The sequence below is a fragment of the Leucoraja erinacea genome, chromosome 16 (genome assembly GCF_028641065.1).
Source record: "Leucoraja erinacea ecotype New England chromosome 16, Leri_hhj_1, whole genome shotgun sequence".
NCBI lineage: Eukaryota > Metazoa > Chordata > Chondrichthyes > Rajiformes > Rajidae > Leucoraja > Leucoraja erinaceus.
The window spans coordinates 4,937,849-4,961,518 of record NC_073392.1 but is presented as its reverse complement, the minus strand read 5'-3'; the positions used below and the strand labels follow the sequence as shown (position 1 = coordinate 4,961,518).

At 40.3% G+C, this 23,670-nt stretch overlaps 1 protein-coding gene across 1 annotated transcript in view; it reads right to left on the bottom strand.

Annotated features, from left to right (window-relative positions):
* The window catches only part of ptprga (protein tyrosine phosphatase receptor type Ga), a 483,112-nt gene that overhangs the window by 259,038 nt on the left and 200,404 nt on the right, over nt 1-23,670 (bottom strand). The window contains exon 4 of the mRNA XM_055647582.1: nt 18,956-19,104. Coding sequence (XP_055503557.1) covers nt 18,956-19,104 — 149 coding nt within the window. The remainder of the gene's footprint in view (nt 1-18,955; nt 19,105-23,670) is intronic.

Below are 23,670 nucleotides of genomic sequence, written 5' to 3'. Positions count from 1 at the left end.
CACTGGAATTTAGATGGATGAGAGGATATCTTATAGAAACGTATAAAATTATAAAAGGACTGGACAAGCTAAATGCAGGAAAAATGTTCCCAATGTTGGAGGAGTCCAGAACCAGGGGCCAAAGTCTAAGAATAAAGGGGAGCTCATTTAAAACCTTTTCACCCAGTGAGTTGTGAATTTGTGGAATTATCTGCCAAAGGAGGCAGTAGAGGCCAATTCACTGGACAAATTTAAAAGAGAGTTGGATAGAGCTCTAGAGGCTAGCGGAATCAAGGGGTATGGGGAGAAGGCAGGTACGGGTTACAGATGGTGGATGATCAGCTTTGATCACAATGAATGGAGGTGCAGACTCGAAGGGCCTAATGGTCTCCACCTGCACCTATTTTCTATGTTTCTATGTATTTTCTTGATTAGTTCAGCACTTTATCCTAGACATTTTTTTTAACCTGCGAATGCATTTTGATGCAGTTTGCACCAAAAGGTTCCACAGTTATCGTCAAATAACTAGCTAATCCAAACAAGCTAGGAAAGTGTTGATGATTTCTAGTTTGTGCCAAATTTATTTCCTTGACCCAGACTATGAGACAAAAATGATTAAGATTTCCCAGTGAAACTTCTGTGATGGGAGCAGGGTTAGGCTCAACTGTGAAACCACACAATCTCTCTCTACCCATCCTACACCACCCATCCACGTCCTGAGCCCAACACATTGATACAATCACTAAGAATGCTCACCAATGTCTCCAGTTACGCAGAGGTTTAAGGTGATTGTAGGCTGCTCAATACCTAATCAAATGTCCACAGACATATGGTGGAAAACATATCGACCGGTTGCATTTCAGCCTCCACGGTAAATTCAGATAAGCAAGACTCTTTTTAGACTTCACCTCTGTCAGCTGGCTCCAACCCAAAACGTCACCTGTCCATTCCCTCCACATATGCTGCCTGAATTCCATTCTGTGTTTTATCCTTGCATAGAATATCATTTTGGTCCCTAAAATTTTTCTTGGTTGTCCTCTTGTCCTCACATATGCTTTGGGATTTTCCTTAATTTCGCTTTAAAGTACCATTTTATGCCTCTCTTTGCTCCCCTAATTACTTTTAAATACTCAGGCATATTCTATTCTTCTAAAAGGTCTCAATTGTTTTTAGTTTCCTTAACCTGCTTTTACATTGCTTGTTATTGTTTTTCTATTGATAAATGTCACTTAAAATCCCAGTTCTTTGCCTTTTTTACAGAAAGATACTGCCCCTGAATTCTCTCCATTTTATTTCTAAACCCACTGATCACCTGCAGAACATATCTGCAAGTAGCGACCACCAGCCCATGTCTGCCTATTGAAATTCATATTTTCCTAATTTAAGAAGTTAACTTCCAGTTTATTTATGTCCTTCTCCAACCTTAAAATCTCTGAAATGTTGTCCTATTGACACTTCCTTACTTCCCCAGCTAAATTAGAGTCATAGAGAGTCACAGAGCCAAACAGTGTGGAAACAGGCCCTTCAGCCCAACTTAGCCACACTGACCAACATGTCCCATCTACACTAATACCACCTCCCTGCGTTTGGCCCATATGCCTCTAACCCTGTCCTATCCATGTACCTGTCTAAATGTTTCTCAAACATTGCATTTGAGAAATTCACTGGTCAGGCAATATACCTATTGGCACAAACAAATCTCCTGGACGCACTTTAAAACTTCCACCCACAGTAAGCCTGTCACACTAAAGCAATCTCTGTCAATCCTCTGTCCCCGTGAGGATTAGTTCGAGATCCATTTTAAATAGATCTCTGTACACCGTGGATAGATTAAATCTAGTGCCAGTAAAAAAATCAACTACGAGAACTTCTTCCCCACAATCTGAAATGACATGCATGAAACAGTATAAAATGGGTCTGCTCAATGTCAGATCATTAACCAACAAGACTTTTATCATCAATTACATTATATCTGAAAATAATCGTAATTTTTATGCTTTTGGTGGAGACATGGTTGCACATTGATGGAGTGTCATCATTTACAGAAGCTTGCCCACTGAACTTTAAATTCCTTCAATCTGTCAGGAAAAGTGGAAGGGGTAGGGGGTATAACTATTTTTTACAAAAGATTTTATGTGCACAGAAGTTGACCTTGGGAGATTCTGTTCTTTTGAATATCTTGCCATTAACCTTACAACAGATGAAACTGTGCTCACTCTAACACTGAACAGACCACCCAGACAGCTATTCTTATTCCATATAGAATTCTCTGAATTGATCTCACTGGTCATAATGAGATATGACAGAGTGATTTTAAATGGAGAATTTAACATTCATGTAAACAACAGCACAGACCTCAAGGCGACAGAGTTTCTGAGTTTACTTGACATGCTCGACTTTACTCAACATGTAAATATGGCCACTCACAAACATGGAAATACACTGGACCTGGTAATATCCCGAGGGTTAAAAATTGATAACATCCTGGGGTCTGATTTTACTGTTTCTGATCATTACTGTGTGTTTAAAGATGTTTAGGCGCCCTTTGGAGTCTACATGTAAAAGGCACTTTTTAGATCCAGCAGCAGCTCAATTTTTCTGAGCTTGTAAGTGCATTCGCTCCTCTCAACCAGGGAGATTCTGTTGACGAAATGATAAAAGCTTTTAACAGTAACCTAGCTACGACACTTGATAAAGTTGCACCTCTCAAGATTAAAAGGAAAGTAGGAGTTAAAACATCTCCATGGTTAAATAACTGTTCATACATTTACAAAATCATGTAGAGTAGCCGAAAGAAAGTGGAGAAAAACAGGACTAGAAGTACATCTTGGCATCTATAAAGAAACCATTGCTATTTATAATAATGCTGTAAGATCTTCAAAGAGGATCAATTTTTCTCAAATTATCGCAGAAAGTGGTGGAAATAGTAAGATTTTATTCTCCACCATTGACAGATTACTAAACTCTGCTTCAATCCCTGATTTTTTAAGCCAAGCTTCTGCTGAGCTTTGCCGATTATTTTAAAGATAACGTCCAGACTATCAGAGCTGGTATCTCTTTAGATTCTACTGTCCTCCACTGCCGACCTAGTAAGGTGCAGGGGAAAATTAGTAGTTTCATAAGTATTTAGAGTCATAGAGTAATAGTGGAAACAGGCTCATCAGCCCAACTCGCCCACACCGGCCAACAATGCCCCAGCTACCCGTCCAACTTGCCTGCTCTTGTTCCATAACCCTCCAAACCTGTCCTATCCATGTACCTGTCCAACTGATTCCTAAATGATGGGATAGTCCCAGCCTCAACTACCTCCTCTGGCAGCTTGTTCCATACACCCACCACCCTTTGTGTGAAAAAGTTACCCCTCTGATTCCTTTTAAATCTTTTCCCCTTCACCTTGAACCAATGTCCTCTGGTCCTCGATTCCCCTACTCTGGGCAAAATACTCTGTGCATCTACCCGATCTATTCCTCTCATGATTTTGTATACTTCTATATGATCTCCCCTCATCCTCCTACACTCCGTTCAGCTACCTCTCCTTGAATCCCATGAGATCTAACCTTCCAGAGCAGCCTACCATGCGGCACCCTGTCGAACGCCTTCATCAATCTTTTTGCTCACATCTTCAAAAAAAAATCAATCAGATTTGTGAGACACGACCTCCCATGTACAAAACCATGCTGACTGTCCCTAATCAGCCCTTGCCCACCCAAATACCTGTAAATCCTATTCCTCTGAATACTCTCCAATAACTAACCAACTACAGATGTTAAACGCCTATAGTTTCCAGCATTTTCCCTGCAGCCCTTCTTGAAAAGAGGCACAACATTTGCCACCCTCCAATCCTCCGGCACCTCTCCTGTATTTAACGACAACTCATAGATTTCAACCAGGGCTCCCGCAATTTCCACTCTAGTTTCCCGCAATGTCCTCGGACATATCTGATCACGCCCCAGAGATTTGTCGACCTTCAAACACGATGTCTACCTCAGAACTTTCTAAAATTGTGGCTGAGAGCAAATCAACTACCTGTCATTTCGATGCAGTTCCTACAAAGTTTTTAAAGAATGTTTTTAACAGTTTATCCAGTTTTGTTCTTACAATGATAAACATCTCCATTGAATGGAATTTTCCCAGATACTTATAAAACCGCTGTCGTAAAGCCTCGGTTAAATAAACCAAATTTAGACAGTGGGCTACTGAGTAATAACAGACCCATATCAAATCTACACTTTATCAGCAAGGTACTGGGGAAATACAACACTTTCTGAATCAAAATTACATTTTGGAGAAATTTTAATCTGGTTTCAGAGCAAATTTCTGCACTGAGACTGCCCTGATAAAAAATAGTCAGTGGCCTTCGAGTTAGCACTGACGAGGACAACGTCTCAGTGCTGATCCTCTTGGACCTCACAGCTGCTTTTGACACCGTACATCACAGTAGTCTTATAGATCACCTAGAAAACTGGGTCAGCCTGTCAGATCAGGTACTAAGTTGGTTCCAATCATATATAAGTGGAAGGAAGTACTTTGTAAGCCTTGGGGACCATGTGTCACAGCTGCATGATATACCTTTTAGTGTAGCACAAGGTAGCTAGCTGCCTTGGCCTGTTACTCTTTTCCTTGTATATGCTGCCGTTAGGAAGAGTCATCAGACAGCAAAATGTAAATGTTCTAAGTTATGTCGATGACACTCAGTTATACAGTGCCCTCCATAATGTTTGGGACAAAGACCCATCATTTATTTATTTGCTTCTGTACTCCACAATTTGAGATTTGTAATAGAAATAAATCACATGTGGTTAAAGTGCATATTGTCAGATTTTATTAAAGGCCATTTTTATACATTTTGATTTCACCATGTAGAAATTATACCTGTGTTTATACATAGTCCCCAAATTTCAGGGCACCATAATGTTTGGGACACATGGCTTCACAGGTGTGTGTAATTGCCCAGGTGTGTTTAATTGCCTCCTTAATGCAGGTATAAGAGAGCTCTCAGCACCTCATCTTTCCTCCAGTCTTTCCATCACATTTGGAAACTTTTATTGCTGTTTATCAACATGACGACCAAAGTTGTGCCAATGAAAGTCAAAGAACCCATTATGAGACTGAGAAACAAGAATAAAACTGTTAGAGACATCAGCCCGATGTTAGGATTACCAAAATCAGCTGTTTGGAACATCATTAAGAAGAAAGAGAGCTTACTAATCACAAAGGGACTGGCAGGCCAAGGAAGACCTCCACAACTGATGACAGAAGAATTCTCTCTACAATAATGAAAAATCCCCAAACACCTGTCCGACAGATCAGAAACACTCTTCAGGAGTAGATTTGTCAGTGACCACTGTCCGCAGAAGACTTCATGAACAGAAATACAGAGGCTACAATGCAAGATGCAAACCACTGGTTAGCCACAAAAATAGGATGGCCCGGTTACAGTTTGCCAAGAAATACTTAAAAGAGCAACCACAATTTTGGAAAATGGTCTTGTGGACAGATGAGACGAAGATTAACATATCAGAGTGATGGCAAGAGCAAAGTATGGAGGAGAAGGAACTGCCCAAGACCAAAGCATACCACCTCATCTGAGAAACACGGTGGTTGGGGTGTTATGGCCTGGGCATGTATGGCTGCTGAAGGTACTGGCTCACTTATCTTCATTGATGATACAACTGCTGATGGTAGTAGCATATTGAATTCTGAAGTGTTAAGACACATCCTATCTGCTCAAGTTCAAACAAATGCCTCAAAACTCATTGGCTGGCAGTTCATTCTACAGCAAGACAATGATCCCAAACATACTGCTAAAGCACCAAAGGAGTTTTTCAAAGCTAAAAAATCGTCAATTCTTGAGTGGCCAAGTCAATCACCCGATCTGAACCCAATTGAGCATGCCTTTTATATGCTGAAGAGAAAACTGAAGAGGGGACTAGCCCCCAAAACACGCATAAGCTAAAGGTGGCTGCAATACAGGCCTGGTAGAGAATCACCAGAGAAGGCACCCAGCAACTGGTGATGTCCATGAATCGCAGACTTCAAGCAGTCATTACATGCAAAGGATATGCAAAGAAATACTAAACATGACTACTTTCATTTTCATGACATTGCTGTGTCCCAAACATTATGGTGCCCTGAAATGGGGGGGGGGGGGGGGGGGGGGGGACGACTATGTAAAAACTCTGCTGTAATTTTTACATGGTGAAACCAAAATGTATAAAAATGGGCTTTATTGAAATCTGACTATGTGCACTTTAACCACATGTGATTTTTTTTCTATTGCAAATCTCAAATTGTGATGTACAGAGGTAAATAAATAAATGACGGGTTTTTGTCCCAAACATTATGGAGGGCCCTGTGCCTCCCCGTCGAACCCACTGATGCAAATGCCTTAAGTTATTTGACCTCCTGCCTATTTCCATTAAAAAATGGATGAATGCTAACTTTCTTAAACTCAACGATGACAAGACAGAAATGTTATTACTTGGATCAAACCCGAGAGAGATGTTACTTGGTAAACTGGGAAATTTGACTGCTTATGTCAAGCAAGAAGTCACAAGCCTGGGGGTAAAAATTGACAATGATCTTAATTTTAAATTTCACATAAATAAGGTAACAAAGTGTGCTTTCTATCACCTCAGAAATATTACTAAAGTCCGGCCTGTCTTAACTCAACGTGACTGTAAAATACTCATACATGCTTTCATGTCAAGCAGACTTGATTACTGTAATGCCTTACTAACCAGTCTGACTTCAAAATCCACCAACAAGTTACAGCTCATTCCGAATGCCACAGCCCGGCATTTAACAAATACCAAGAAAAGGGAACATATCAGCTCAGTATTATACTCCCTTCATTGCCTCCCTGTGAGATCCAGGATAGACTATAAGGTCCTCCTTCGTGTCTATAAAGCCCTAAATGGCTAAGGAGCAGCATCTTTTACAGAGTCCCTCCTTCCGTATGCCCCTACTCGAGCGCTCAGGTCTTCTGATGCTGGCCTGTTCGCCACAATGCCACAGCAATAAGAAAATTGGTGAAGCAGCCTCCAAGCCTCCTTCAATTATGCCCCGATGCTGTGGAAAACCATACCCAGGGCAATGAGAGACGTCCACTCAGTTGACATCTTTAAACGGCAGCTAAAAATGTATCTTTTAATCAAGCTTTTAACTGACTTTACTACCTTGGTCCTTTTACACTCTCAATTTCTTATTTTATATTATTATATAAATCTGTGCTGTTAACTGCCTACGTCCTTACTGTTTTAAATTGTATTTTTGTTTAGACCTGTGTTTTGTGGAAAGCACTTTGGGTTGCATTCATTTGTATGAAAAGTGCTATACAAATAAAGTGAGCAGACCCAACGGGTCTGCCATTGGTCTAGTACTTATTAAAAGTCTGATGTTGTTTGTGTCTATATGTGTGAGTACATGTGGTTGTCTTTACATCTTCGCATAAACATTACGCAGTAACTATTACATTTTTACATACTCTGATTGACATTTTTCCCCTCGAGGCAGAGATCATCTTCACTGAATATTTTATGCTTTATTTCTCAACTTATTCTCGACTTATTACTGATTAAAAGTTAAAGAAAATCAAGACTTTGAATTTAACCAGCTTCGACTGATGACGTCATATTAGCTCGGCTAGTAGTGATCAGCTTCACTGAAGATTTCATCTTATATTTCACGTTATTTGTGATGAAAGCTTTAAAAATGCGAACTTTCACAAGATTTTTACATATTCTGATTCACATTATTCCCCTCTAGGCAGAGATCGCATTCACTGAACATTTTATGCTTTATTTCTCGACTTATTACTGATTAAAGTTTAAAAAAATCAAAAGACTTGAATTTAAAATGACCAGCTTCAACTGATGATGTCACAATGGCTCAGCTAGCAGTGATCAGGAGGAACCACACCTCCAGTGGGGGCTACGGGTAGGGAATGAGTGCGTTGGGGGAGCAGACCCCAACGGGTCTGCACTTGGTCTAGTATATCACTAAAACTCCCATCTTGTTTGTTTGTTTGTATGCATGCGTGTGAGATCCCAAAACCCCGCCAAAACAGTACACAATAGCGCTACAATATTTGGCCATTGTCATGTGATGTAAATAAAATAAGTTTTGTTCAGATTGATGTTATATTTTACAGGTTACTGACATTTTAAACTTTACAAAAATACTTTTCAAACCACTCTTCGACTTGCCATGCCCGTCAGCCGAGTTCAACATCAAAATGACATCACAATTATGTCACAATGGGATATCGTTTGACGTCCCGAATTTCATTTATATAAAAAATTGCTATTTAAAAAAAAAACTCAGTTTTAATCAAATTCTTCTGTTTTCATTATCAGCTAACATTGTGTTTAGGTTATTTTAAAGAATAAACACGATTTTCATTGAGAATGTTTAAGGAACTGCAGATGCTGGAAAATTCAAGGTAGACAAAAATGCTGGAGAAACTCAGCGAGTGAGGCAGCATCAAAGGAGCGAAAGAAATAGGCAATGTTTTGGGTCGAAACCTTTTCTTCAGACTGGTGAGAGTGGGGGGGGGGGGGGGGGAGACGAAAGGAAGAGGTGAGGAGGGTTTTAAACCTGAAACTTTTCATTGAGAATTTCACTTTAAAAAAAACATTGCGATATTCATTGTTGGGGGGTGGGATGGGGGGAGGTTTCATTTTAAAATAGAACATCGCGATTTTTATCGTGGGGGGTGGGATAGGGGGGAGGTGTGGAGTGGTGGAACAGGGAGATAGAGGAGGGGGTTGGGTATGGGGAGAGTGAGGGGAAAGTGGGGTAGGTGAGGAGTGGCGGAGGTGAAAGGATAGAGGGAGAGATGGGGAGAGTGGGGGAGGTAGGGAGTGTTGATAGAGGAAGAGGAGGGCAGTGGGGGTGGTGAGGAGGGAGAGTGGGGAGTGGGATAGGGGGGAGTTGAGGAGTGGGGGAGCAGGGAGATAGAGGGAGAGGAGGGGACAGGTACGGGAGAAGGCTTATGGATGGGGGAGGATGACTGAGGGTAGGGGAAAGGAGAGGGAGGGAGTGGGGGAGGGGAGGAGGTGGAAGTGCTAGGGATGAGGGGGAATGGAGGAGGATAGGGGTAGGAAGAGTGATGGCGAGGCGCAGTTGGGGGAGAGTTGCCGTAACTCACCTCACAACGGGGGTCTCTGGCGTCACAACGGGAAACCCTCAGCCATGCCTACGCAGTTGGGGACTATGGGTCAGTGGTGGAATTTTGCCTTGGGGATGGGCCCAACGGGTCTGCACCTGGTCTAGTTATTATTAAGATCAGGGAAGTCAAAGTCCTCTACTATTATTACCCATTATTTTCACACTTCTCCGTGACTTGTCCACTTATCTGCTCCTACATTCCCACTGAGTGTTTAGAAACCATTTGCACACTCACAGCAAAGTGATCATTTATCTTCATTTTCTAAGCTTCACCTTTAAAAATTGAATCATAAAAGAGAAAATAATTATATTCCTGAGAAGCAGAGTTTTATAAAAGTACTTCAAACTTATAGGACTATGTTTTGCAGCTAAATATTAATGAAATAGATTAATTTAAAAATCATCCTTCCTTTGCTTATGACAATATGATGTATACTTTCACATCTTAAAACCCACAGTGTTCAATTATTAGAAGGGTCCTGACCTGAAATGTCACCCATTCTTTTTCTCCGGAGATGCTGCCTGACCTGTTGAATTACTCCAGCATTTTGTATCTATCTTCATATTCAATTTTTTATATTTTTAGTAACTTCTCTTTTACTTGAAAACTAGGTCACTGCTGAGGATTTATCCATGATTTCAAGAACTTAGCAACATGTCATTTGTTAAGAGTTGTATACTCTGGAGTTTAGAAGGATGAGAGGGCATCTTATTGAAACATATAAGATTATTAAGGGTTTGGACATGCTAGAAGCAGGAAACATGTTCCCGATGTTTGGAGATCCAGAACCAGGGGCCACAGTTTAAGAATAAGGAGTAAGCCATTTAGAACAGAGACGAGGAAACACTTTTTCTTACTGAGAGTTGTGAGTCTGTGGAATTCTCTGCCTCAGAGGGCCGTGGAGGCCGGTTCTCTGGATACTTTCGAGAGAGAGCTAGATAGGACTTAAAGATAGCGGAGTCAGGGGATTTGGGGAGAAGTCAGGAACAGGGTACTGATTGGGGATGTTCAGCCATGATCACATTGAATGGCGGTGCTGGCTCGAAGGGCTGAACGGCCTACTCCTGCACCTATTGTCTATAAGAGTTGTACATTATTTGTTGCAAATATTCTACCGATAATGAAAAAAATGTGCGCTATGAAAGGAGCAAAGGGAAGATTTAATTTTGATTTATGTGATCTGTGAGGGCTTTTGTGAATCAAAATGAAAACAGCTGATAAGAACATATGATTACAACCCTCCAGAGAATTTGATATGGTTGTGTCTGTCTGTCTGTCAAATGTTAGGGGAACAAGGCAACGCATCAATTTATTCCACAAGGATGATCAAAAAGAATGCTTCTGTGGAAGAACAGGTTGATTATTATTGGGGCAGATTCCATGGAGGAGAGTGGAGGGTGGCGATGTTGGGGCCATTGCGGATGGATTTGTGGGGAAACATGAACGCATGTGTCTCTGGGCCCTTGCAAATTTGCTGGCAAAAGCAACTTGATTGATGTCTGTCTTAAAGTCATGTAGGGAGCATGCCAGATTAGTTACAAACGAGATATATGTATTCATATCTTGTGGAGGTAGATGCTAATCCTGGGTGGTTGGGCAGGAATGGTGAAGGTAATAAGTTCTGTTCTGCAGGTGAATTTGGTGGTGAAGGAGCTCATGACGTTTGGTGAAAGGAACATGATAAAGGCACCTTTTCCCACCATAGCTCTTCTCATTGTATTTCATAAATGATCATAATGAGCTATCAGCATGGTTATTAAAGGAAGTCTTTAAAAAAATCCAGAGATCAGTTAAACCCAGTCAGACGCAAAAAACGTGCCAAGTATTTATATTAAAAGTATCCCACCACCTCAAAATGTTTAAGATGCCAATCCATACGTTGTGTCCTGCCTCATAAGCTCGGAGTCATTTTCCTGGAACACTTAATTTTTTTCCCCCCATTTAACATTCCTCAAGCCAATCCCACACATTCACCTATGTTGAAGTACCCTGTGAGAGGTCTTTCATTCGTGAGCTATTGTGTAAAATTGATTAAAATTAGACTGTGGCCTTGCTACAATGACACTATTGCCGTCTTTAGCACAATGTCATCCAGTTTTTGACCAAACATGTTGCTTGAAAGAGGGTCTCTTTCCTGCTTGGTGTATTGCAATGGCTGATTACCAATTGATGATTTTCTGGTATTTTTGCAGCTTGTTCATCAATAAGCACTTGAACTGATTTATATAATGAAACTGATAACTGCTGCAAAAGACATTTGTTTTCATTTCTAGTGAAAGGTCACTTTTCAAATATGATACCTTTGAGATTTATTGAATACAAGCTGTCAGGTGCATGCCATAAGATTTACATAAGATATGGTTTTTCAGATTGCAATTCTTACAATCTTTTGAAATCTAAGCAGATTGATCGGGATCATAAAGATAGATCATGCCATAATCACAGCATGAAATGGGTCACAGTAGAACAAACCAATAAAATGGCCCGAAAATATTCCAAAAGCAACAAAGAAAAGCATCTTTTATGAATAACTTTTTGTGCTTCTGCTGTATTTCCAACTGCGTAACTAAATCAGTCAGGCAAAATTGCAACATTTCACCAAGATCAGAAGCTTCTATTTAATATGCACACAACGATTGTTGATGATACATTATTCATCAATCAAGTCCTCAATTCTGTGATTGTGTGTTTGTGTAAATTTATTTGTCATTATAAACTAGGTATGAATCTGAAATTTTACATGGCCAGCTATTTATAGTACACACATTTTTTTCCCATAGCTCAATAAATAGTGGAATAAATCAGCTCAATAAATAGACTCTGCCCGGTAATGCAATATTTTAAAAATGTAACGAAAATGTTAAATATGCTCATTTATTAATAATCTTTAAATATGCAGGAAAAAATGTATCCCTGGATTTACAAATCATAATAACAAGCACAAACTGTATGAAAAATTAAACACACTTTTCCATGTTCGATCTTATTAGCCAACTCCACATACCCTGGACCATATCTTTCCAGTCTTCCATCTGAAGACATTATTTGCTCATAGTAACTGTGCTTAGTTGGAGAATGCATTATGAAAATTGGCTTCTATATAACAATGATTTCTCTTCAATAGAACCTCATTAGCTGCAACATTTTAGGATGTTTTGAGCATGACTTGATAGGTGATACCTAAATATAATTCTTGATGATAATAATAATAGTAATCAACCTTCTGTTCACAGGGAAAATGTGTTGTAATTGAACTCACAGCATATGCCATTACTGTGCCAGTAAATTCATCCACAGCCAGTAATATTGTTAGACTTCGGGATAGCAAGAACATGTTTTGGAATAACAATGGGATATTTAACTGCCAAACATTCAATACATGGATAGATGTTTGACTTAATTGTTCTCTACTGTACTGCTGTTCTTGCTTCTCTTGCCAAGATGAAGAATGATGCGCAATTTAAAGTATGTGACTTAAGCAAATCATGTTGCTTGAGGAATTAATCATATTCATAATAGTCATGAAAAAAAGGCAAAAAAATTGGGGACGGTGAATCAGCTCTTATGAATATACTAGTTAGGCACCGTGTAACCCAATTAGAAGTAATTCAAAACACATTGAACGGATCATAATTAAAATGTTATTTATGAAAGTAATGTTACAACTAAATTTAATCAGTAAATGGACGAGTTTGCCACATCCATAAAGTACAATGGATTAATGGTACTTTATTGTCATGTGTTGCGAAGCACAATGAAATTAGTTTTTGCATGCAGATCAGTGACAATCCAGTTGTACATTAGGTACAATCATACTAAGTATAAGAGTGTTAAATACATCATTGTACATCACTGTTTTGCTAACATTTATTTTATACCATATTGGGTCTTCCCTAGAAACTCTGCTTCCTCTTCCACAAGCCGCAGATAGAGAACATCCAGCAACATGTCCATTTTGAGATTGAGATTTCAACCTGATCTACGTTGGGGGTTAAAGCTTAGAACTGACAGTACAAGCCAGCTCTCACATTTCACGCAGACATGCACTTGATTATCCTCGGTGTTTCAGGAAAATGTGGTGTTGTTTTAATTTAGCCAGAAATCAAATGTCTAAAGTGAGGTGTCAGAGTGCCTGTCAAATAGAGCTTTAGGTTACTCCCACTGTGACACTTAACCTTCAGTGCAAAGCTGGGTTTCAATCGAATTTTCCTGGAACGTTTGACACATTAGATGAATTGAAGAGGCTACTCAAAGCAAAGCTTCCGCCAGCACTGATCTTCAGGTCCATCTTTCACTCCTTGATCAGCTCAAACCCCGTAAACAAACTCTGTTATCCTACATTCACTGTTATCCAATGGAGACCACAGAAAGCATAGCTACCAATCATGGTGTCAAAGCAAAGCAGTTAATAATGATGCAACAAATAATTAGTGATAAACAAAGAATGCCAATTGTGTCTACACTATTGTGGTATCTATTCTGACAGCTACATGTTATTGGTGAAGCAAAACCCTAGCATTTATAAGCAATGTTTCAAAACAGATTTTTGTTGCTATTATCCAGGAGCAGCAGTACTACTGGCTTTAAACACCGAGCCAAATGCCATGAATCTGATTTACAGATAACATTGGTGATATGCAAGTGGCATGTCTTTGCAATTTGCCATTCCGTTGTTTAGACCTGGTGATCGACATAAAATAAACTAAAGAAAAGAAACCCAAGATTCAAAACGGAAAGAAAGATTTATTTCATGGTAACTCACAGGCTGGAGAGCAGTTATGCAGAGAGAAGCTGTTAAGGGCCTGTGAAAAACCATGTGAAAAATTTCCAAGAGTAAAAAAAATACTTGTGATGAGGTACCACGAGTTTGATTTTTTTTAAACTCGGAAGAGCTCTTGGGTGAACTCGCATCGTGGGACAGGCCCTTTAGTGTTTCAAGTTAACTGTTTCTCTCTCAAAAGATGCTGCCTTATCTGCTAAATATTTCTGACGTTTTCAGTTTTATTTAAGACATCCAGCATCGACAAGTTTTTGCCTTTACATCTATTTTATGTTGTTACGGTTGAAAATGTAAAACTGTCAATTTAACTAAACCCTATTTTAAAGTATCCCGATGAGTGATCCAGACACAAACCTCGACTGACCATTTCCCCCCACAGATGCTGTCTGGCCTGCTGAGCTCCTCCAGCAGTTCTTCTTTATTTTGCTATTTTAAAATGTCCATTTTCATAAATGTAAGAACATTTAAACTAGACGATGAAATGGACAGCCATGTGGCAATTAAAGTGTAAATCAGAGAAGTGTTAATTAATGTGTTTTGGTCGACACAAAAAGTCATATAATGTAAAAGTTACTGTTTTAGATTGGATGTGCAGCCAAAGAGACCTGAGGGCATTTACACACAAATCTTTGAAAGTGGAAGAACAAGTTGTGAAAACAATTCAAAAATAATAATGGATCCTTGAGCAGAGGCATATAGAACAAAAGCAAAGTGTTGGCCCAGATATTACTGGTGATTGATGACAGTTCCGAACGGAACCACTGGTGTTCATCCAATTAAATGCAGCAGGTACATGGCAGGCATGAAAGAGTCGGCAAACATGGAAGTCTCAAGCACACTCGGCATTAGTTAGAGATGTAAAGTGCTGGAGTAAATCAGCGGCAGGTAACATAGTCTGAGATGTTAAAGTGGAGAAACTGGAGTCTAAATCAGTTTCGGGCCGAAACCCTGGGTTTCAGGGTAACGTCTATTTCCTTCGATACATGGCTGCAGAGAGCTTTTTTGTGCACGCTTCGGCATTGGGAAACAACATCTCTGAGAACATGGATAGACGACGCTTCGGCTTGGGACCCTACTTCACACTGATTATGGTGAGGGGGGGGGGATGGGTGATGATGGTGGGGGGGAGGGGTGTAGGGAAAGATGGAAGATTCTAGGTGAACACAGGGGAGAGGAAATGGGGGGGAGAGGAACCCAAAAATGGAGAAATTCAATGTTCATACGGTTGGGTTTTAAGCTACCCAAGCAGAATAAGGAGCAGAACCAACCCCCCCCCCCCCCCCCCCCCCCCCCCCCTCCTTTCCTCCCTTGCCTCCCTCTCTCCCTCTGTGCCCCACTTGGACCCTCACCTATTTCCCTCTCCCCCCCCTACATTCCTTCCTAATTCCTTTTGTCTCACACCTTTTATCTTTTCATCTCTGGCTTTTGTCCAACCACCTGCCCTTAACCCCCCCCCCCCCCCCATCTATATCCACCAATTACTTGCCAGGCTTTGTCCTTCCTCTCCCCCCCCCCCGTGAAAATATTGAATTGCATTTCAGAAGTATGTAGTTTAAAATAAAAGGAATGCTACAAATGTTCTTTTGGCTGCTCAAACACACATCTCCCACACTTATACCACTAGTATTGGTACTGAGATTCAATTGGCATCCAAATGTGCACTATCATACTGGCTCGATAGTTTATCCTCGAGCCACTTGACGAATCTAAATTATGGCTGAATTGTACTGAAGCAGCAGAGAAACACAGACTTGGGCGAAACAAATTTGCTGGTATACATTCATCATACTATCAGCCAGAGCTTGCTGGAAAATAGCAATATTCATTTGTAGAACTGACAACGTGCCTCGGTGAAAGATTCCGATTTTTTAGATCCCTGCTGGAGTTGGAATCAGCTTTTATGGTTGATGTTTCAAAAGGGCCCTCAAGCTTGACTCATCATGTTTACAATTATGATTTGCCAAATATTAGATTTGTTTCACTCTGTGTCTGTTCCTTCTGTTTAAATGGTTCAATATCTAACCCTCTGTTTTAGATCTCCAGATTTAGAAGCGTCCTATTTTGTTATTCATTATTTTAGAGTGTATCCCCCTGTAAATTTTAGTTCAAATTTTAAAATTTATGTAAAATCCAACACTTACTTTTTGTTGGATTTTAGATCTTAAAAAGCAGAAAGACGACAATTAAGAAACAAAAAGGATAATTTGAAGGATGGGACTCAAATTAATCCTGTCTCGAGAGGCTCCTGAAACATTGCCAATGGTTTGTTTCATACTGATTACTTCTATTGCCAAAGGAAAAAAAAGCTGTTTTGTGTTGTCTTCAGCAGACCACAGCTGGAACGTGATCTAATTCCCTGATTGTAGCTTCTATTCAAAATCCCATTGCATGATATCACAGTTTCCAATAGCACCTCACTCACAATCCCCTGTTTCTCAAGACAAGGACCAAGCAAGGATCATAATAAGATTGGCAAAAGGCCAATGGACAAGACTCCCATGGTAGCTGAAATACATAATGGGAACTGCAGGAGTTGAGTTTGCTTAAAAACATCATAATGTAACTCTTGCATACTTAAGAGTCATAGAGTCTCACAATATGGTAACAGGCCCTGCAGCCCAAACTTGCCCATGCCAACAAAGATGTCCCCATCTATGCTGGTCCCACCTACATGCGTTTGGCCCATATCGCTCTAAACCTTTCTTATCCGCGTACCTGTCCAATATAGAAATACATAGAGATACAGTAGCTTTACTTACAGGAAGTCAGAGAGTTGGTGAGGCCATGCTGAATTCATGGGATTACTGTATTGTATACAACATGTACTATAAACTATTCCAATCAATTTACAATTCTGGAACAGCTAGTATGTATGCATGTCACATATGCATGTATGCATGTCACATATGCTCAGCTAAGAAACATTTGTATTAAGAGCTAATCCTGCAAGGTGACATTTTATGGGGTTTTTCATGTGATCCCACCTGCACAATTAAATGATAATATCTCAACAGCAAATTGGAATTTAACTCTTCAGCAACAAAGATTAAAGCAAATTAGTGGTTTAGTGGTTGAGGTGGATGGATATATGGGCACATATCCACTGAATAACATGTAAAGAAATAAAATAAATGTTGGAAATGCCTATTGTAATGGTATTTTGCATGGTCATTATTACAAACCTCACTAAACTGGAACAAGATAAATGGTCCCAGTCCATACAATCAGGCATCATATACCATTATGGGTATAAAATGGAAAACCAAATACAAATGATGCCTAATCTCAATTGCAACACTAACACGCAGTTTGAGAGGAGCTCAGAACATCTGAACTGCACATATCACAAACGAAAATACCCGCTGGTGTTTTGATTTTCCATTTCCACTTTGGCTGGGAGAGAAAGATTAAGTGAATGGTCACCGTGGAGCAGCCTCATCGTCTGTTACTGCCTGGTTACACAGCTAAATAGTTGGACTCACAGGAGATTGCTTGCCTGTCCACTTGGAAAACGGCATAACATTGCAGGAAACACGATTGAAAGGGAATGAAGGAAAATATAACTGTCTTCATAAAAGCTGAAGAAAGAAAATACATTCTCCATAAACCAGCAGTAGGCACAACTGTATTCTGTATTCTGCCCTTGTAGGCAGGCTGATATTAAGCAGAACAGGAACCAGTGAGTTATGTCATATGCTTCTCAGTATGACAACTCAAAATAGACACAAAAAGCCGGAGAAACTCAGCGGGTCAAACAGCATCTCTGGAGAAAAGGAATAAGTGAAGAAGGGTCTCGACCCGAAACGTCACCTATTCCTTTTCTCCAGAGATGCTGTCTGACCGGCTGAGTTACTCCAGCTTTTTGTGGCTATCTTCGATTTAAACCAGCATCAGCAGTTCCTTCCTACACATGACAAATGAAAAGTTGGCTCAATGGTGAAATCACAAATGTTACAACTTAGGAAGTCCAACTATCGTATCATTACAGCTATAAATCTGCACACAGTAGGTCACTGGGGAACAAATGGCATAATGAATTGATGTACCTTTATTTCAGGTCGGGACAAAATTGTGGTGAAGCTCTCATACGTGAAATGAGTTCAACTTGTCAAATTCTGTTCCCAATTGGATGTAATCTTCCAAAACAATGTAGAAAATAGTTTATACTTTCAATCACATTAAAACCAGCTTTAGAGATGGCTGGTACCAATGGGGACAGCCAGAACCTTTTTTTCCCCAGGATGGAAATGTCAAAGATTACAGGGCATAGCTTACAGGTGAGAGGAGCAAAATGTAAAGTAGATGTGCAAGTTTTATTTTACAGAGTGGTGGTTGCCTGTAACTTGCCGTCAGGAGCAGTGGTGGAGGCAGATATGATAGTGGCATCTAAGAGATAGGCACATGCATATGCAGGGAATGGAGGTGCATGAATCATGTGCAGGCAGAAGGGATTCGTTTAACCTGATATCTTGCTCGGTACGGACATTGTGTGCCTGTTCTTGTGCTGTGCAGTTTTATGTTGTTCCAAGGTGATCTTCTAAAGTGCACGCTGGTTCAGAATTGAATTTGGTTGTACTCAATCTTGAAGTCAGGAAGCAAAAGTGTTTTCTATTTCATAACATGAATGTGGCTCACACGATTCCAAGATTCACTATGTAACTTTTCAAAAAGGTTTCTGAAACTTACAATATTTCCTTCATTAATTTCAAACCAAAATATGACCCAAGTATATCTGTAACGTACAGGTACTGTAAGCAGGCTAATGAATTGTTTTTGAAATCCGGGTTTGCATTTCTAACTCATCAATGACTATTCTCAAAAAAAAAGATCATAATTGAGACATGATACAAGCAACATCTCAAAAAGCTTTTATAACTCCAGTTAAGTACCACAAAATACCAAACTTCTGATGCAAAACAAGTTCCAATGAATCCACAAGTAAACAAACTCATATCATAGCAATAACAAGCACACCTTTATGATCAGGTGAAATTGCATTTAATTTTAGTTCTGATTTTTCTCACCTCAATAGGATATTTTCTTCCATCTAGACTGTGCTCTGAACCTGGGAAACGCCGATTCAGACCCCAGTGAAATTCCAGTTTTTCTGCTTTAAGTTTGCCTGGAAGGCCAGCTCCACTGACCAAATAATCAGCCATCAGCAGCACGGCAACTGAAAGACAACATGGTGATAACATGCGGTTAACACACAATGGCAAGATTATTAACAATTCAACAAGCATACACACCCCCATTTTCTGCACACTTCCGATGGTCTTGCATGTTTATCAGCTGTTTTCAAACATATATTTCTATGTTCACATCAATTACAACAGCTCAGTGCATCGGACAGCATCTGTGTTAGGCGACGGTTCAGGTTGGGACCTTTCTCCATTTCTGCTCACCCAGCTAAGGGAAGGATGTCATTAGGCTGGATGGTTGCAGAAAAGATTCAGGAGGATGTTACTGGGACTGGAGGGCTTGAATTAGAAGGGGAGGCTGGGGATATTTTACTCTGTAGTGTAAAAGGCTGATGGGGGAATCTTTGGAGGTATATAAGATGGATGGTCACAGTCTTTTTACCAGGAAAGAAGTTTAAAGCTAGAGGACAGGCCATGAAGGTGAGGGGGGAAAGGTTTAAAAGGGATACTGTTATGTTTGCAGCTGGCAAAGCCCAACTTCCATGGTATTGCTTGATGCCATCTCCATAATTTACAATCTCACATGCAAGGTCAAATATGAAGTGCTTTAAGAGCTAAGATTAGATTATTTCAAGTCTTAAAACACACAGAAACTCATCTTTCAGTGCAATCTATTGTCTTCAAAGCTGTAGAACCTTGATAGGTTTTTCAGCACAATGATATAATCACTCAGTTTCCCCAATTCCTGATTGCTGAGTTTATAACTGAACACTATCTCAAATGCCTGTGAATTGAAGTACTCTTCCAACTTCTCAATTACCTCTGCGAACAAGATATCTTTAGCTTTTAGCCAAGCTAGTAAGTTAATGTGTGATATGCGTTCGAGTTGACTTCAGTGAGTGAAATTGCTTTCTTTCATTCCCTCTCAACAGTGCTCCATGCCTGCACATTCTCAGCACCATCTTACATCCCAAGAATATTATTAGCCATGAAAAACACTTCCATCCACCACACTTAGGATGTGATTGATTCACCATCCTTGTTACACCCGGACCTGACTACCTGCGAAACATATTTATACTTGAACCACCAATGTATTTCTTTTCATATCCAATTGGTGTCACCATTTTTAAACTTCATCATGAAGTCCCACAACACACCAACATGTTTTTCAGACCACCATGTCAATGCCAACCACTTATCGATACTTCTCACATTTACCAGCACTTACTCTTAAGCCTTCCCTGCCTTGAAGATTCATTGCTCATCTCGATGTCTATGCATTACCTGATATTGCAAGAGTTTCTACCTCCACCACTCCCTCAATAATGCATTCCAGATTCGGAATATCCTTGGCAGGCTTTGTCCCACCTCTATCTCTCTCCTCCAGCTTTTACATCCCCACCTCCACTCCATCAGTCTAATGAAGGCTTTAGACGCCCCCCCATCAGTCTTTAGAAGATTCCTGAGCTGAAATGCCATTTCTCCATTTACTCCATTGATGCTGCTTGACCCACTGACTTCCTCCAGCAGTTTTCTTTTTGCTCAAGATTTCAGCATCTGCATTTGCTTATGTCTCAAGAACAATAGGTCACAGTTCAGACACACCTGGTATCCGGTACAATGTAGTACGGTCAGAGAGTTTCTGCAATCAACACATTGTGGCAGGTGGCCAGCCACAAGACAATCCATGTACTTTCTCTCTGTTTACCAATCCTTTATCTATGCCAACATATTATCCTTAACCCTAATGAACTCTTCAACTTGAGCAATCGTATTTCAGATGGCACCTTAACAAATACTTTTGAAAATGCACAACATCCATTGGTCCATCTGTACCCAAATATATTCTTGAGGAAATGATAATTTGTTGAACTTGATTCACTTTTCAGAAAACCACATTAATTGATTTGCCTGATTATATATTATTCTCAGTGCTTTAATCATGGGTTCAAGCCCTTTTCGCAATAACTTTGGTTGGTTGACTGGCTATCATTCCTGCTTCCTCCCCTTGCAGAACCCATGCAAGGTGTCCTGGTATTTGATCTCACCATATGTGATCACAGAATGGCGGCAAAGTTGGCTGGTTGAGAAAATGTTACATAGTATTTATATTAGGGTCAGGTATTAAAATGTCCTGGGCCAATACATCTATGCCAGTTGGAGAGTTTGGGCCACACCTAGACTTTCCCACCAAAAAATGGCCTGCAAATAATTTCTGGTCACTGTGTTTAATTGGAAACTCCAGCTATGGATTTTGTGTCTATTACTGAAGAGATTTTACACTGCAATCAAATCCCAATAATTCATACTCCTCAAAAGCTGACTGAACCTTTTGGTACCGTGATTACAGTTTCAAACAATAAACAACCAACAAATTGGGAAGCAAATTGAAACCAGTTATTTTAAGGATTTACCCCATTGGAAGGTAAAGCAGGCCACTCAAGCCAGATCAGATGTTAGCTAACCTATACCGAAGTTCACTGCAATTCTTAGCTGCATGGTAAAATGTCAGAAAATTAATGGCAGGTATAAGCATTTTTTCTTTGGAAGTACTAAAAAACTATTGCAAATAAAAGTACATTTTTTATCTGTTTAATAATGATTTAGTGAAGATAGCAATTGGTTTTTGGTGACATTTCCCTTCACTGTACTTATAGAGCTCTCTGAAATGGCACATGTATATAAAAAGTTTTGGAAAGATGACAGATTTCAAATTGCCTTGGGGCTCCACTCTGTTCTCCTTCTGGGACCTGCAATTACACCATGGTAGAAAGAGGTAATGACAGATGCTGTGCTGGTGGAAGCAACTCTGACAAAACAAAACATGCCCAACAGTTACATTGGAAGTTTGTTCCAAATCACATCAATCAAGACAGATCATGTCTCATCCGATACCAATATACATATCGAAGACAGCTACTCTCATCTGAAGGACAATAAACAATATTGTATTCTACAGAAAATGATCAAATATCATGGTAGCATCCTCATACTTGCAGCAACGATGGCTAGATTGCCAGTTAAATTAAATTTTAATGCACAGGAAAGAAAATAATTTAATCTCCCAAAGCTCTGAATAAGTTTACTTTTTTCAATTTCCCCTTTGTGCACTGTGGGTTATAACTAGCCCTGCAGCACAACTTAATCGGTGCAGGCAGCTTTCTAGTGATTCTCTCTCAAGCAGAAGTCTACACAGGTGCATATCCAATCAATCTTCATCATGGGAAGAACTACAACACACTGACGCTTTCTTCACCAGCTGCTCAAAATAGACGTGAACTTTTATTTAGAAGGTAAGAGAAAGGGGAATGGAGGGCCATTTTCCTTTTAATGGTCAAAGACCAAGAGACATTTATTGTCACATGTACAGTGAAATTTGGGGTCACCATACAGCCATACAAATAAAAAAAGAACAAAACACGATAGTGTATTTAACATAAACATCCCCTGCACAGCGGAATCAAAGTTTCCTACTGTGAGGGACGGCCAAAAGTTCAGTCATCCACCTCTTTGATGTTCTTTGATGTCCACCCGTGGTCATCAAAGGCTCTGCAGAGAGTAGTGCGTTCGGCCGAACGCACTATGGGAACTTCACTCACCCCCCTGCAGGAACTATACAACAAGAGGTGCAACTCCAGAGCAAACAAAATTATGAGAGACCTCTTCCACCCCTGCAACAGACTGTTCCAGCCGCTACGGTCAGGCAAACGCCTCCGTTGCCATGCAGTGAGAACGGAGAGGCTGAGAAGGAGTTTCTTCCCAGAGGCAATTCGGACTGTAAATGCCTTTCTCACCAGGGACTAACTGTACAGAACGTTTTTCCTTCTATTATTTATTACGTAAAATAATATGTGTGTTATGATTGTGTTTATAATTTGTTTGGTTGTTTTGTTGTTCCGCGAGCATTGCCACTTTCATTTCACTGCACATCTCGTATGTGTATGTGACAAATAAACTTGACTTGACTTGACTTGGTCGGGACCTCCCGAGCCCTCCGCTGTCGCCGCTACGGGTGGCCCTAAGCTCAGGACCTCCGACGTTGGAACGGGAGAGTAACCTCAGCGGCTTGGACCTCTGAATCGGCCACTTCCTATTACCGGGACTATTACCAAGATAAGAATTCTTATTCTCCCACTGTTCATCTCCAGCTTCACCACACAAAACACAACCTCTTGCTTTCCCTTTACAAGCTCTGAACATCAGTCCTTCTTCTCCATCCCTCACAACCGACTGTATTAAAACTTCCATGCACTTTACAATAGTGCTTCACGTCTAGCTATTTTGCCAACATAGCCACATGATCTGAATACCTCATTCTCTTCCTCTCCCACTCCTCTTTTATTCAGGACACATAATCCTAATTCACCTTGCACAACCTACAAGGCAGACACTGGGCCCCTGTCGGCTACCATTCAGCACTCTCCTATTTACCCAATGGCTCATCTTTGTCCGATTCATTTACTTCAGGTGCTGAGATGGAAAAGCAGCAGCATTTCTGATTATACAGTGAGATTCATTCTCACTCTTGAACCAGCTTGGATAGTGACACAATGCATACCGTAAAGGAAGTTTCACTGCTGCAGACGTACCATGAA